This window comes from Plectropomus leopardus, chromosome 11, assembly GCF_026936395.1.
Source record: "Plectropomus leopardus strain MGB_pleo_1.0 chromosome 11, ASM2693639v1, whole genome shotgun sequence".
Classification (NCBI taxonomy): Eukaryota; Metazoa; Chordata; class Actinopteri; order Perciformes; family Serranidae; genus Plectropomus; species Plectropomus leopardus.
The window spans coordinates 22,315,126-22,330,728 of NC_142186.1; the positions used below are offsets into that span (position 1 = coordinate 22,315,126).

Genomic DNA, 15,603 nt, shown 5'->3' on the forward strand with positions numbered 1-15,603 from the left:
CTCACAGGTGATCATATATTGGATTTATTTAATTATATAAAATAGAAAAAAGGGAGGGGGGGGGACTTCTTTTTACTTCTGTGATGGCAAGGACACATCATGGAGAGATTTTCTCTGTGGAACATAAAAAAGACTTTTGAAAAATGGGCAATAAGTCATGAACGTCCAATGAGAGAAACAAAAAAGCTCACCACTAAAACATCACTTAGATCGTTCAGATCATTCAGGACCTGGTTGCAGAGGCTTATCTGCTCAGACAGGGTCACCAGTCTGTCCCCAGCCTCCTTCAGGCTCTGTGGAGGACAAACATGTTGGTCACCAGTTAGTTTGGCAGACAGTCATCAAAACTTCTTGCCTCAGATTGTGTCTGACCAGTTTTATCGATGAAACGTGCTCATCAGTCCGCAGGGTCGTTGAGTCCTCTGTACAATCTGTAACTGTTTTACAAGCAGATTTAGACGTTATATTGATAATGTATCAGTTTGGCTGAGAAAGTGCATGTTTTGTTACCTTTTTCCGAAGCCATGAGCACACACTTGTTATTTGTCCTTTGAACTCTGCGTTGTGTGCGCTTTCTGCATGTTAAAGGCAAGTGCTCACAGGTGATTTAAATTGTCCTAATCACTGAGGGCTGAGCAAGGCAGGTAAGAAATGTAGAATATATGTACAAATATAAATATATACATAAATATATATAGAGAGAGATGGATACTTAGAATAATAAAAAGACAATTATTTAAAAGATATGCCTCACTGTGGAAAATCTCTGAAGTTATAAGAAATAACAGGAAATGCAGCTCCAGATTTTGCAAATGCATATTTCCAAAATAACATATAGAGCATTTAAACTGTGCCGACCCCAGATTAGAATTTTTATTTATTTTATCATTTACATGTATTACCAAACTTTTCTCTTGTCTCTTCAGACAATTGTGTTTTACAACTGAAATATATTAAATAGTTTTCGGTAAGGTTGATAAAGTTATGGACTGTTTGAATACAGTGGTTGAGGATTTTTTTTTTTGTTTTGTTTTGGGGTTTTTTTTCATTTTTTTAACTGTATTTGATTGTTCGTTTGAGTGTTTTACGGTAGTTTTTGGGATATAATATTGTGCTTGGATTTATTATATATATATATAAGTTATATATATAAGTTATAGCGTTGTTAACAGCAGACATCATGAAAACGCGCAAAAATGTTCCAACCTGTATATTTGTTTGAAAAATCTTCCCAAAAATAACAGTTTAACACAGCTCTTTAAAAACAACTTTTTTGTTTATTTTTTACCATCAAGTCCACGAAAGGGGCATTCATGTTGTGTCCTTTTTTTGTTACCATAAAATATTTTGTTCAATATCATCGATGTAGTCATTTAATTTAAAACATAAATCACAATCTAAAGTCCGACCTTTCCCACTGCAGCTCCGACACAACGTGCTGCTGTCCCTTTAAGAAAATTGGCGTAATTTTTTGGGGGCGTAACCCGGAAGACGCCAGCATGCTCCTTGGTTTTGAGATTTCAGCTCTGCCGCTGTCGCTTTGATTTTATGAAGTTTCTTTGTAACATCGCCGTTGAATTAATCAGATCTCGAGCAGCTCACATTTCAGCCGCAGCTCGTCGACACGGAGGAGAGATGTGTAAAGAGCTGAAGACCAAAGTGCTGCGTCTGCTGCCGCCGACCTCCAACGGACCCTCCGTTCAGCCGGAGGGCTACACAGGTTAGCTTAAATTTAAATGCACGTGCTTTACTGTAACGCCTAACATTAGGTTTTCGACTCTGATTGGCTTTATCTACCGAAGAAAGATTTGTACAGTGTGTTTGGTAATGTAATCATTGCAGCATGTTACATCAGAAACCAGATTTTCCCGTCATAAATGTCGACGATCCGCCCCACACCGATGACTGTACACAGTTTACGTCTTTACCAACACTTTTTAAGAGTAACTTTAAGTTTCTTTAAGATTACACTTTGTAAACAGGCAGCTGTCTGCCAAAGTTGGACATCAGGGCCCAAAGCTTTATTTCTTAAGATTTGATGCACTAGTTTTCTCACATGACAACAATCCTGAGCATTTAGCTGTTGTTTTCTACAGTAATAGATATAATTAGGGTGGTATAAGTACATTTCCAAGATATCCAAATTTACTAGCCACCAATTAAACAAGTGCAAAAGACAAAAAGGAAATCCTGTAGTTAACAATTCACTTACAGTCGCCAGAGACTGTGATTTGGCTAATTGTTTTACAGTTTTACATTTGGCAGTTTTGTTAATAAAATGACAAATCAAATGTGTTTTAAGTAATGCATTTTTATAAATAAATACAAGTTCTTATTGTTGTTACAAGTTGTATCTTATTGTTTCTATACAGCAAAATACAGTTTTCAAAATACCCAAAAGTAATTAAAAGCATATATTAAATATATTTAATTGAATGACTTCCCATTTCTGGGAGTGGAAAAGAAACCTTTTTAATTTTTTAAAGAAAGGCCAAAGTATCCTATGTGGCAAAGAAATGCATCTTGTTGGCCTGGAACGACTAAAGGCCATCAACAATCAGTTTGTTTAAAAACATTTTGAATGAGACTTTACACTTTGAGCTGCACTTATACCCTAAAAAATAAGTTGGACATATTTCTGAAAACATGGGAACCACTAATAACCTCTGACCTCGACCTAGCCGGCAAGACTTTATCTGATTCTGTGTGGAAAGAAGACAATTGTTTTGTGACCATAGCTGATCTATATATAGTTTTTTTTTTTATTCACTCATTTATTTTTAAATAATTTACTCGCTTTGTTTCATTGTCCCAGTAATTGTTTTGTCTAATATTACCCCTATTTTTACTGTATTATCTTTTAGATGTTTGTCAGTTTTCTGTACATACTATACAATATCTTTATTATTAGTTTTGTTTGCTCTCTTATTTGCTGCTGTAACAATTTCCCTCACTGGATTAATAAAGTATTTCCATTCTAAAATGTTGAAAATCTTAAAGACATAATTGACAAATAAAGAGAGGTCAAAATGATAAAACAAGGGCTGAAATATTCCAAATTATAAACCCTAGTATAATAAGTATGGTTATGATTCAAAATAGCTGAAAACTACACTCCCCATAATGCAACTCAGTAGCTGTGTAACTGGTCTTACAGGCTGAGCCGCATTCAACCATTATTTTAACTCAGAAATACATTGAGGTAGAGACCTCATTTACAATATAGCCAAGTAAAAACTAAAAAAAAACATCTTGTACACATTTACCAACTTGGAAAAAAATGGCGATAAAAATCAAGTGATTAAAAAACCAGCTTAGTAAAATAATAAAAACTGTAAGAAAACAGTTAAAATGTAAGCAAATGAATCAACTGGAGCAAGAACAGCTGGAAGTGAGAGAGGGGAATTTTGAATTGTTTTAAGGGTAAAAAATAGGTAACCTTGATTGTTCTGCATGTTATTTTAGGTGACCGGTGCACAGAAAGAAAAAAATAGATTTTTCCAGCTCGATAAAAACATCTGGCACCTGCAGCATCATCCAGTCTTGTTAGCGTGCTCGATAAGAGCCCACTTTAAAATACAGCAACGAGGTAATGCAAAAGAGTTAAAAAAAAAAAAAAAAGTTTATCATTGGAGTTTATGTGCAGTTCAAAAGCAACACGTGTAATTTATCACTGTTCACCTCTGCAAGATGAGCTCATCCAGTAAAAACCCCCAAATCAGTTTACACAACACAACTGACCAGCTCAAAACAGTATTATTGAAAATAATAACAAGTGTGTTGTTCTTGATATGTTTATTATCATATGTGTCTTATGGTGGATGTTGCCTCCGTTAACCCTCCTTGGTTTTTGAACTGCAGATGGTGCTGAAATCCTGAGCTCCACTGTGAAGGCTCTGAAGGACGGTCATGTGGTCGCTGTGCCCACAGACACCATCTACGGCCTGGCGTGTCTGGCCCAGAACTCCGAGGCCGTCAGAAAAACCTACAACATCAAAGAAAGAAATGGACATAAACCGCTGGCCATCTGTGTGGGAGAAATCCAGGATATTTACAAGTAAGTGTGTGTTTTGGTGTTTTACCACCAGACTGAGAGGATTACTTTGAAATGGGCCCATTTTGTTGTTTGATGATGATGTATTAAAGGAAAAAAACTTTTACTTCTTCCAAAGATGATTTTCTTCTTTTCTTCATTCTTAGTTGTTTTCCAAAGTAATAATCTGAAAGGGGAGACAAAAATTTACCACCTGTTTTAATTTTCTTCTATAAAACCTCAACATAATGTTTTGGGTTTTTTTTTCCCAATTTGCATTTTCTTTTATCAAACTTACAATTTTTTAACTTCAAAAAATTCTTCGTGTTTTATCTTGGTTGACTTCTTTTTTTTTTTTTAAAACAGAGCTGCTGTTTGAGTTTTTTTGTCATTTTTGTAACTTATAATATCCGTGGTAAATGTTGCTGTCGGTCCCTCTGAAGTCTGAAGGTTTCTCTGTAGACTTTCAGTGTTGCACATAAATATTAGTCATCCACAGATGAGTCACATATAGAAGAGAGATACCGTCTCCACACTGAGACACATTTTACATTTTGAGCGACAGGAACACCTGCTGTCGCAGAAATACCCCAGCGTTTATTATTTAATTTGTTAGGTAACTGTGTCTTAAATGATGGCATCTAAATCTCAAAATAATAGAGCGATGCAAGAATGAGTCCTGAAACCTGGAAATGAGTTTTTAGCACAGTTCCCTCGTCTCAAAGTAAATGTTTTTTTTTCTTTAAATTAAATTTTCATTAGATGCCTGGAATAAGGTCTGTGGTTAAGACAACTTGCTTCCCACAGTTATGAAATTCTTGGAAAATTTGAAAAACAGTTTCCAGGCCAGGAAATGGTTTGGAATGAACTACGTGTTTTGGAAAAGTTTTGGATATACATTCAGGGTTCCCACGGTCATGGAATACTTGGAAAACTCGCGGATCTGATAAAATCTTGGATAAAAACATGCAAATTTGTTGTGTTAAATAGATTAAATTACTTTAATGTAACATAACTGAATTTATACACACCAATCACGAGCACACCGGCTGCCACATGTGGCTGTCAATCGTGACATCAGATCCTTTTTCTGCATCAAATAACTACTTAACTAATGATTTTTTTTTCTTTTACGCACAGACTGAATCGCTGTAACAATTCATTCTTGCCCACTTTCATCAGGTTCCTCACACCCTCACACCCCACCGCACGCCCACCCATCCCACCCCACCCCCTTTTTCTTTGCAATATCCACTTTAACGTGCAATACTTTAAAATGCAACATTCGGCAAATGTGCGGTTATTCCACACGTGCAATGATTATTTTTTAGGACGTGCAATAATTTGAAATACTTGTATAACTGCACTGCAATGTATTCAACAGTATAAATAGGTTAATGTGATGTATGTGTGTCAGTTACAAATGTCTCAGTTGTTTTTTATGCTGCACTGTAGTGAAACAGAGTCCAAAGCAAATTTCTCTACGGGGACAATAAAAGTTTATCTTATCTTATCTTATATTATCTTATCTTAAAACCAAATTTATCAAAAAAAAATGAGCCCTTGAACATACTTCAGTGTAATAAGAACTACCAAAAATAACAGAAACCATGTTTGGATAGAAAGTATTTGATGTGTACGTTGATCTTTTACTTTGCCCCATGTCCCCTCCATTAAAGTTAAGGGGGGGTTATGACCTATACTGCAGCCAGCCACGAGGGGGCGATCAAGATCACTTGGCTTCACTTTTGAGGGGCCATCATGTTATCCATCTTTATATTCAGTCATTGGGCTTTAAATCAATCATACACCATGGTGTAGTTCGTTCATAGCTTAACAAAGGGTTCCTACAAATTTATAAGGACAAAATTTCAAAACTTTTCTACGACTTTTCAAGAACCCTTACTCAGAATTTGCTTTCTTCTCATCCTACTTTCCCAGCGTTTTTTCAAACGTATCAGATTCAAACTCTATTCATACATAATTTTAGCTGCAGAGAATACATTTGCTGTCATGTTACATTATGTTAAAGGTGATTTGTGGAAGATTTCAGTAACAGTTTCATCACACACAACAAAATCCCATGTCTAATATTATTGAAATAAATATTATACTGGAGAGCTGTTGGCAGCGAATGAATCCTCATACCACGGTTACAGTTTGACTTTCTGCTAACGTGAACATCCAACTGTTGACCGCAGGCTTCAAGTCCACAGCAAAAACATCAACAAGCTGTGTCCTTCTAAATAAACCACAGGTTCCGCTTTGATTTATGTAATTATGACAGTACTTTATCTAACTTCACTATAACAGTACTTCATTTAACTTTTTACTTTACTTTATCAACTATTATAACAGTATTTTATTCAACTTTATTTGTAACTGTGGTTCATCTAATACTTTTTTTAAATTTTAGAAGTTTACAGTAGTTCAGAGGAGATATCAAAATATCGAAATACGTATCGTGTATCGCAATATAGCCTAAAAATACTGTGATATTATTTTAAAGCCATATCGGACAACCCTACGCAGCACCAGTTTTAAATGCACCGCTCAACTCAAACATTGTTTTTGTTTCCATGTACAGGTACTGTAAGGTGAAGGTGAAGGAAGCTCTGCTGAGCGACCTGCTGCCTGGTCCCGTCACTCTGGTGTTTGAAAGATCTGAAGCTCTGAACACAGATCTCAACCCCTTCACTCCAGTGCGTCAGCTCCTTTTTGATTGGATATTACAGAAAATGAAAACTGCACATGAATGTTTTATGAATAAATGTCAGTCATCTGTCGTTAACACGTCCATGTGCTTCCCAGCTTGTAGGCGTACGGATCCCAGATCATACCTTCATGAGACGCCTTTGTCAGATGTGCGCTGAACCACTCGCTCTTACCAGCGCCAACATCAGCTCACACACCAGCACTGTGGCTGTACATGTAAGAAAAAAATAATAAACGACTAGCCAAGAGATGGTTTTATCAGTCTCACATTCACAGTGTTTTTTTCCAGATGTTTCCCAGCATCCTCATTCAGATTGCAACGTAGTCTCTCTCTGTTTTATCTCTTTGTCACGTAGGTTTACAAATGTGTGCTTTATTGTTTAACGCAGCTGTGTTTTTCCTCCGCAGGAGTTTCAGGAGCTCTGGCCCAAGCTAGCGGTGGTGGTGGACGGCGGGCCAATAGGAGACGACAGCCGGCTCGGATCAACGGTGGTCAACCTATCAGTGCTTGGGAAATACCGCATCATCAGACCTGGCTGGTGAGTTCACACTGTGAAAATTTTCTCACTCCAAATTAAATCATCAATAAAATCCCCAAAATTATTAACAGGGGCATTAAACCTTTGGCAAAGAGAAAGTTTTTATTAAATGCTCTGACACAACACAAATACAATAAAGGTGATCTAATATGAAGTGAGATTATTCTATTTCTGATTGCACTGAGCAATTAATTTAGCATTTAAGTGGCTTCGCATTTTACCTATGATTTATTTTTGGCCTCAAAATATATTAGCATGCTTAAAGGTCACATTATACTTCCATGCAGCAGAGTAGCCCAGAAAAAGGATGTGATGGATCAGATTGTGGTCATAAATAAATATTGATTAGAGCAATCTGTAAAGACTGTGTGAGACTGATGCTGCAGTTTGTTATTTGGTTGTGTAATATTGTACAAAATTATATCATTACTACTAAACTAACTAACTAACTAAATTTGGCAGTTGTTCACACTTCAAAAGAAGTGAATTTCAAACAGAGCGTTTATATGCAAGACTGATATATAATGTGACTGTAGCTTCAGGTTTCCACTTTACTTCACAAGTCAGGGAGAAAGGAAACGTGCTCTAAAGAAAAAGCTCGAGCAAATTCATAGCACCACACCAACAAAGTGTCAGTTGTTTTTTTTTGTCTGTTTCCTGCTGCTGTGCTTTCTACTAAAGCATAAATGTCATCACAATGTACTCCACCACTGAGAGGATGAGCGTCCTGCAGCACCTGCAGTGAATAGTAGTACTTTACAAGACCTAGTATAGTATGTCATGAAAAATATACAAAGAAGTAATAGTATGCCATAGCCTCGTATGTTAGAAAAATGTTTAAAAAAATTCTCATCATTGTATGTTATACAAAATGTTGGAAAAATTATAGTATGTCATAAATAAGGGCACTAAACAAGTCGTAGTTCAGTATGTCATGAAAAAGTCATAGTAAATTATGTCATATAAAAATATAAAAAAAACAGTCATAGTATAGTATAGTATAGTTTGTCATAAAAAAGCCATAAAAAGTCATACTATAGTACATCATTAAAATGTTTTTAAAAAGTCATAGCATAGTATGTCCAAAAAATGGCATAAAAGTCATAATATAGTTATCATGTATCATCAAAATTGAAAAAAAAAGCCATACTGCAGTATGTCTATGTAGTAACTGAAAAAAGTAAAAGTATGGTATGTCATGAAAAACATGAGAAAAAAGTCAAAGTACAGTATGAAAAAATATTAACAATAAAGTCATACTTTAATTTTCATAGACATATGGATAAAAACAAATGGGTGTAGTATGTTATGAAAATGTTAAAAAACAAAACAAAACAAAACTCATAGACTTATAGTCTCTCATTAAAATGTAGAAAACATGCATAGTATAGTATTTCGTTAAAAACAATTTTGAAAGTCATATTATACTATGTCATAAAAATAATCAAATAAAGAAATAGTTTGTTTGTAATAACATGTAAAAAGAAGTCATCATATAGTGTCATTAAAGAACGGAGCCAGTCTCCAGTGGCCATTAGAGGAACTGCAGTTTTTAGCACTTATGCATCGGCGTCATTATTGCCGCTTTTACTCTGGAGGACACCCTGTGCATTAAATGAGAAATGACTGTAACTCTTCTTTTCCAGCGCCCTTTCTTTTACGGTTGAGGTGCTGGAGCACAAATATGGACTGTCAGAAGACACGGGGGACAAATGACCTTTGAACTCTCCATAACACATGCTGAGACGCACAAATAGCTCTGACCCCGGGGCTTTTTCAGAGAATATGAATCCTTTTCATGTTCGCGTGGAAGTCTTCCCGGGGAGGACTGAACTCAGGAACAACTGGATGGACGATATTATTCTGTTGACTGCTTTAAGGTCTGGACTTTTTTTTTTTTTTTTTGCGTTTGATGACCGTATTATCTGCCTTACAGCGTCTGCTATCATGGGATTATGTGGGAAACACAGTGCAGGGTCAGCTATATAGTATGGGATTTTTTTGTGCAACAAATTTAAAACTTTAACTTTCTGTACTGTTAAAACAATGTGGCTTAACGGAAATTGCAATGGTGCGAGTTTTTATTTTAATATTTCTATAATGGTGAGAGGTGTTGGAGCCAACTTTTTTATGGCCTGAATAGTCATTTATGATAAGTGTTGGGAGGAGCTCTAATTTGCGTTGACTCAATGTCAAACTTGAGTTCAGAACTATTTTTATTAACTTTGAAATTCCCTGTATTTATTTTATCCGCATTTCAGTTAAACAGTGTGCAGTTACGGTTACAATTATTTAATGTAGTTTTATACTGTGGCCTAAAGGAACCGTACACTCCAAAATCAAAATGACATATTTTTCCTTCTCCTTTTGCCATTTATTATTATAGATTGTTTGGTTGTGAGTTGCCGAGTGTTGGAGATATCACCTTTAGAGCTGTCTGTTGTCTCTCGAATATACTTAAGCTAGATGGCATTCAGATTGTGGTGCTAAAAGTGCCAAAAAATACATTTGATAAACTCTACAGCAAAATGTCTCTTTTCAAAAATCATGACCCAGTTACCCAAGATAATCCACAGTTCATGTAGGAGTGGCAACCATAACACTAGACAGAAGGAAATACATTTTTCATTTTGGGGTGAACTGTCCCTTTAAACAATTTACATTTACAAGTTAAAAAAATATATATATCAGAGTTGTGTTGGTTAGCACATTCAATAAGTGGATAGACTTTATGAAATTAATCCGCCCTCTTGTATGTTTAGAGCTGAAGCATTTTTAAAATTCCCATCACCTACTGTAAACTCTGCAATGTACAATCATTGAACAGACACAATAAAAGTTTTTTTTGTATCAAAGTCTTATTCATGCGTAAGAAACCATCTGAGAAATATGTCTCTTTATTTTTAGGTGTCTGAAAGTTAAGTATTTTTAGAAAAAAAAACGAAACAGAAACCACTCAGAAGCGCCCTTCACAACCAAAGAGCATACTTTTATTCTCAAAAATGCCCGTCTGAAAGTAGCTTTTACTTTAATAGGTAGCAGGATTTCATTAAATCTAAATCTCACGAATCCATATAACAGAGTGCTTCTGTGTCGTACATTTTTATTCATCTAGTTACTCCAAAACACAGAGCCCCGGACCTTAACAAGTCTGATTCTGTTATTTTTACTTAGGTGAAAAAAGTTAATGCATACCCACAATCAACATGGCTCCTTTCTTTTGCAAATTACACCAAAACTCAGATGAATATTAGTCAAATTTATCAAATTTCAGACTGTTTTTACAACCTTAAGACCAAGTTTGGCCTCATGACACTGCATTGACCTGTCTGACTCTCTTCACTTGCCAAATAGATCGACATACTCTGACTCTGAACACTGCCGGTTAGCACAGTGGCGAGTAGCAGTGCTGGTATGTGTGCTATAAATGAAAACATGCTTAAGGTACTTTTTTTTACTTACTATTATACTATATAATCTTTAAAGGGGCTTCACTTTAGCAGTCTCTCTGATAAAATTACCAAAATCTGAGATGATACAAAACCATTATTACCAAATAATTCAAAATAACATGACACTGCACTCATGACCCACTGGAAAACAAACATTTTTGCCATCTTACCGAGTGTTAGATAACATCGACATAGCCATAAGGTCGCCAAAGACTTAGGAAAGTCACTGCACCTGGTTAAGAAATAGTCATAAAACGTCATTGTTAGACTTTGATTTTTGGAGGACAAAAACGTAAGGTATAATTGGTTAATAAAATAGCTTTAGAACTGCTGGACAATTTTGTTATTGTTAGGCTACCTGTTTCCAGTCTTTATGCTAAGCTAGGCTAACCGGCTATAGCTTCATATTTAATAGGCAGCTATGAGAGTGACATCAATCAAATGTCTGCCAAAAACCATAAAACCATAAAAATGTCTGACTATTGTAATCAATTCTATTATTTTACTACAGAGAGGGAAACGAGGTTCTTACACGATGACAGTTTTCTCAGTGTGATTTAAACAATCGTTCATTCAGCTGAACAAAGACGACCTTTTAGAGCTCAGTGGAACAAATTCCCCAGAATAACCCTTTTATGCTGCTTTCCCCAAAACTCAACTGAGACAACTCACACTGCGACAGTGTCCCGTTCTTGCAGATCAGCAGGTGTGCACAAAAATATGCAAACAAACTTGCAGGAACATCTAGTCAAGTTATAAACAAGTCCTTGTGCACTCACATCTACACTGATCAGTCTCTACACTCACGCTCCTCTTTCGTTCTTTCCCTTTCATGTGCACACACACTACCACTACAGCATGCTGTTTCAAGTCAGTTTGATGAAAAGCTCACATGAGCCACTGCTCCTTCTCTTTGTTGAACTGCTCCGCCCACCGGCGCGTCAACTCCAGGTAATGATCAGGTCCATGCGGCTGATAGTCCAAGTACACACGTGTCACCGTTTTTTTAGGCACCGCCCTCTCTATCTGCGTCCCCTCGTGCCATTCATTGAAAGATGTGATTGTGACGACCTCTGGCCTCACATTCAGCGCCGCCTGCAGGGCCGTCTCATAGTAACGACCATTCACCCTGTTGCGCATGTTGTGGTTGTTCCACGGCCGGATGCTGGTGTCGATGTAACCAGGTCCGACACTGGGAATGAAGAGGAGATTGTTGCCATCACAAAAAGCTTTGATGGCCTTCCAGTTCTGGTGAGAGGAGCCAAAGGAGAAACCGTTGGAAGCAAAGTATGTGTACATGCCATCGAAGCCTCCCGCAAGGATGTCATGCTTGTGCCGCTCTTCCACAATCAGGGCAATGAAGATGGAGTCATAGGCCGAGCTGCGCACACTGTGGGAGCCACTGGGAGTCAACAATTCAGACCAGGACTCTGGAGGAGTCAGGTAGGAGTCGTAGATGTAAAACAGAGGAAGACTCTTTCCTGTGCTGGAGGTGAACTTGTAGAAGGCTCCATGGTCACCGTACCTTTAAGGACAATAATACAGTAAAATAATAGCATGGTAAGTTCATGCTGAATTCGTTAATTAAAACAAAGAACTGCACTGTTAATGATTTTTCAAGTAGTGGATCTAATAATGTCAAGAAAAAACTGGAATTTGCCTGTTAAGATGATCAAATATCTTGTGTTTAAAGTTGACTGTGGGACAAATTTACTCAGTGAGTTTTTTGATAATCTTAATATTCAATGAAAAAAGTGAAACATGTGGCCTGACTGTTTTGATTTTCTCTTTTCTCTCGTAGATTCATTTATGGCTGTAGAGGAATATTTAGCAGCTAAAGAACTGGCAATGGCTTACAAGTTTTCCATTTTAAACTTACAAGGTGAGTAAATGTCACTGTCGTGTTCACAACATATTTCTGCTGCCGTTGAGATGATCTTCTTGACAGACTCTCCTTTTCAGGGCAACTTTCATACTTAAAGTTTAGAAAAATAGAAAAAGCTTTTGCTTCAAAAACTCATTCATAACTCATGAAACTAGCCTTACATAATCACAAATGCTTTCTGAAAGTATTTTAGTTTTGTGACTAATGTTCTTTGAACTGTGCATGAAATTTTAATGATTTTCTGAGTCAGTGATGGAGAAGTGCAGCCCACCTGTCAATGATATATTTGATGTTGTCATGCACACTCTGGTCGTTTCGCCCTCTGTATGGCTGGATGTGAAATGCAACCTAGAAAAACATGCAAAAAGACACACACGTTGTTAGTTTTAATTCATTGTATGACTGTCAAGTATTGGCTTTATGAAACGTTATGTTTCAAGAGGGAGACTTCTAAAAGAGAGCTGAAAAGTGCAACAATGTGTGGGGGAAAAAGACACAGAAAAGTATGTCAAAAATGTATTACTGAAAAGTCATTGTTTATTTTATGACATACTATAAAAGGTATGTGACACGCTAATACTATAAAAAGTAAAATAATGTATAGAAAGCTATATAGTCATAGTATAGTATATCGTCAAAAATTACGATAAAATGCATACTTTATTATGTAGTCAGAATGATGAAAAAAGTTTAGTATCCTGTCAAATAGTGAAAACAGTCATACTATATAATTTCATTGAAAATAATTTAAGATAATGAAAAAACTCAAAGTATCATATGCCACCAGAAATCATGAAAAGTCATAGTATAGTATGTTGTCCAAAATCAAGAAAGGTCTTAGTATAGGATGTCTTCAAAAATCATTAAAACCATTAAGTGTCTTACATAATCATTACAAAACTCATGTAACAGTATGTTGTTGTCCAAATATGTCCTCCCAAATCATTTAAGTAGTATGTATAGTTACTATGTATCACAAATTCTGATAAAAAGACAGAATCATATCATAGCAGGTGGTCCAAAATCACTGAAAAAAGTCATAGTATGTCTTGTTTCTGAACTCATGACTAGAAGTTATAATATAGTCAGTTGTCCAGAATCATAAAAAAAAGATCATAGTGAAATGAGTTGTCCAAAATCATGAAATATGTCCTACAAATTCATGAAAGAAAATCATGGTACAATATGGATAAAAAAATTCTAAAAAAAAAAAAAAAAAAAAAGTGATGGTATGTATGCTATCAGAAATCATGAAAAACGGTTGTAGTAATATATCTTCTTAAATATCATGTAAGAAGCTGTCATGTAGTCATAAGTAGCATGTCAAAAGAAGAGCCAAACATGTCATGATATCGGATGTTCAAAATTTGACAGAAAACGTCAAAGTATAGCATGACGAGACACGTCATCGTATAGCATGTTGAAAAAATGAACGAAAGGGCAAGGCTATAGTAAGGCAAAAATTTCAAAAAATAGCATGTCCCAAAAACAGACGAAAACATCTCAAAACAGTGTAAAATAGCGCGTCAACACAAGCCATAGTATTAAAATCCGAAAAAACGACCAAAAACACGATAAAATAGCATGTTGAAATAATGAACAAAAAGGCAAGGCTATAGTAAGGAAACAATGTCAAAATATGACATGTCCCAAAATCAGCTGGAAACACCTCAAAATAGCATAAAATAGCATTTTGACATACGCTATAGCATTAAAACGTGCAAAAACGACCCAAAACACCATAAAATAACAAGTTGAAAAAATGACCGAAAAGGCAAGGCTATAGTAAGGCAAAAATGTCAAAATATTACATGGCCCAAAATCAGCTGAAAACATCTCAAAACAGATTAAAATAGCGTGTCAACACACGTAGTATTAGAGTATTAAGTATTAAAATCCGCAAAAACGACCCAAAACATGATAAAATAGCATGTTGTAAAAATGAACAAAAAGGCAAGGCTATAGTAAGGCAAAAATATCAAAATATGACATGTCCCAAAATCAGCTGGAAACACCTCAAAATAGCATAAAATAGCGCGCTGACACATGCTATAGCGATAAAATCCAAAAAAACGACCCAAAACACCATAAAATAACATGTTGTAAAAATGGCCAAAAAGGCAAGGCTATGGTATGGCAAAAATGGCAAAATATGACATGTCCCAAAATCAGCTGGAAACACCTCAAAACAGCATAAAATAGCGCGCTGACACACGCTATAGCATTAAAACGTGCAAAAACAGACGAAAACACCATAAAATAACATGTTGAAAAAATGACCGAAAAGGCAAGGCTACAGTAAGGCAAAAATTTTTTAAAAAAGCATGTCCCAAAAACAGCTGAAAACATCTCAAAATAGAGTAAAATAGTGCGTCAACACACGCCATAGTATTAAAATCTGCAAAAACGGCCCAAAACACAATAAAATAACATGTTGAAAAAATGACCAAAAAGGCAAGGCTATAGTATGGCAAAAATCTCAAAATATGACATGTCCCAAAAACAGCTGAAAACACCTCAAAACAGAATAAAATAGCGCGCTGACACACGCTATAGCAATAAAATCCGCAAAAACGACCCAAAACACCATAAAAAAGGACATCAAAAAAATGACCGAAAAGGCAAGGCTATAGTAAGGCAAAAATGTCAAAATATGACATGTCCCAAAAATAGCTGAAAACATCTCAAAACAGAATAAAATAGCGTCAACACATGCTATAGTATTAGAATCCGCAAAAACGACCCAAAACACGATAAAATAGCATGTTGAAAAATTGAACAAAAAGGCAAGGCTATAGTAAGGCAAAAATGTCAAAATATGACATGTCCCGAAAACAGCTGAAAACACCTCAAAACAGCATTAAATAGCTTGCTGACAAACGCTATAGCATTAAAACGTGCAAAAACGGCCCAAAACACCATAAAATAACATGTTGAAAAAATGACCGAAAAGGCAAGGCTATAGTAAGGCAAAAATGT

At 35.9% G+C, this 15,603-nt stretch overlaps 2 protein-coding genes and 1 long non-coding RNA gene across 3 annotated transcripts in view; 1 reads left to right on the forward strand and 2 right to left on the reverse strand.

Annotated features, from left to right (window-relative positions):
• Positions 1 to 8: 8 nt before the first annotated feature.
• Positions 9 to 662, reverse strand: LOC148188258 (uncharacterized). Its single transcript, XR_015777919.1, has 4 exons — positions 511 to 662; positions 373 to 437; positions 192 to 293; positions 9 to 114 (listed from the first exon to the last, which is right to left on the reverse strand). It is a non-coding gene; the product is annotated as an uncharacterized LOC148188258 (long non-coding RNA).
• An 803-nt stretch (positions 663 to 1,465) lies between these two features.
• Positions 1,466 to 10,142, forward strand: yrdc (yrdC N(6)-threonylcarbamoyltransferase domain containing). Its single transcript, XM_042489197.2, has 6 exons — positions 1,466 to 1,720; positions 3,862 to 4,057; positions 6,621 to 6,735; positions 6,845 to 6,964; positions 7,157 to 7,287; positions 8,934 to 10,142. The coding sequence occupies exons 1-6, from the start codon at positions 1,549 to 1,551 to the stop codon at positions 9,001 to 9,003; spliced, it is 804 nt and encodes a 267-aa protein (XP_042345131.2). The 5' UTR covers positions 1,466 to 1,548; the 3' UTR covers positions 9,004 to 10,142.
• A 101-nt stretch (positions 10,143 to 10,243) lies between these two features.
• Positions 10,244 to 15,603, reverse strand: part of LOC121945163 (glycoprotein endo-alpha-1,2-mannosidase-like protein) — a 49,598-nt gene continuing 44,238 nt past the window's right edge. Inside the window, exons 3-4 of the mRNA XM_042489195.2 lie at positions 12,896 to 12,972; positions 10,244 to 12,264 (exon numbers count right to left, since the gene is read on the reverse strand). Of these exons, the coding sequence (XP_042345129.2) occupies positions 11,628 to 12,264; positions 12,896 to 12,972 (714 nt within the window). The 3' untranslated portion in view covers positions 10,244 to 11,627. The remainder of the gene's footprint in view (positions 12,265 to 12,895; positions 12,973 to 15,603) is intronic.

What these genes read in the sequence shown, in the direction of transcription:
- yrdc (XM_042489197.2), top strand. Translation starts at nt 1,549, where the DNA reads ATGAAGTTTCTTTGTAACATCGCCGTTGAATTAATCAGATCTCGAGCA. An exon ending in ATCTCAACCCCTTCACTCCA is followed by an intron (nt 6,736 to 6,844) that starts GTGCGTCAGCTC and finishes TGTGCTTCCCAG; the next exon opens with CTTGTAGGCGTACGGATCCC. An exon ending in CCAGCACTGTGGCTGTACAT is followed by an intron (nt 6,965 to 7,156) that starts GTAAGAAAAAAA and finishes TTTCCTCCGCAG; the next exon opens with GAGTTTCAGGAGCTCTGGCC.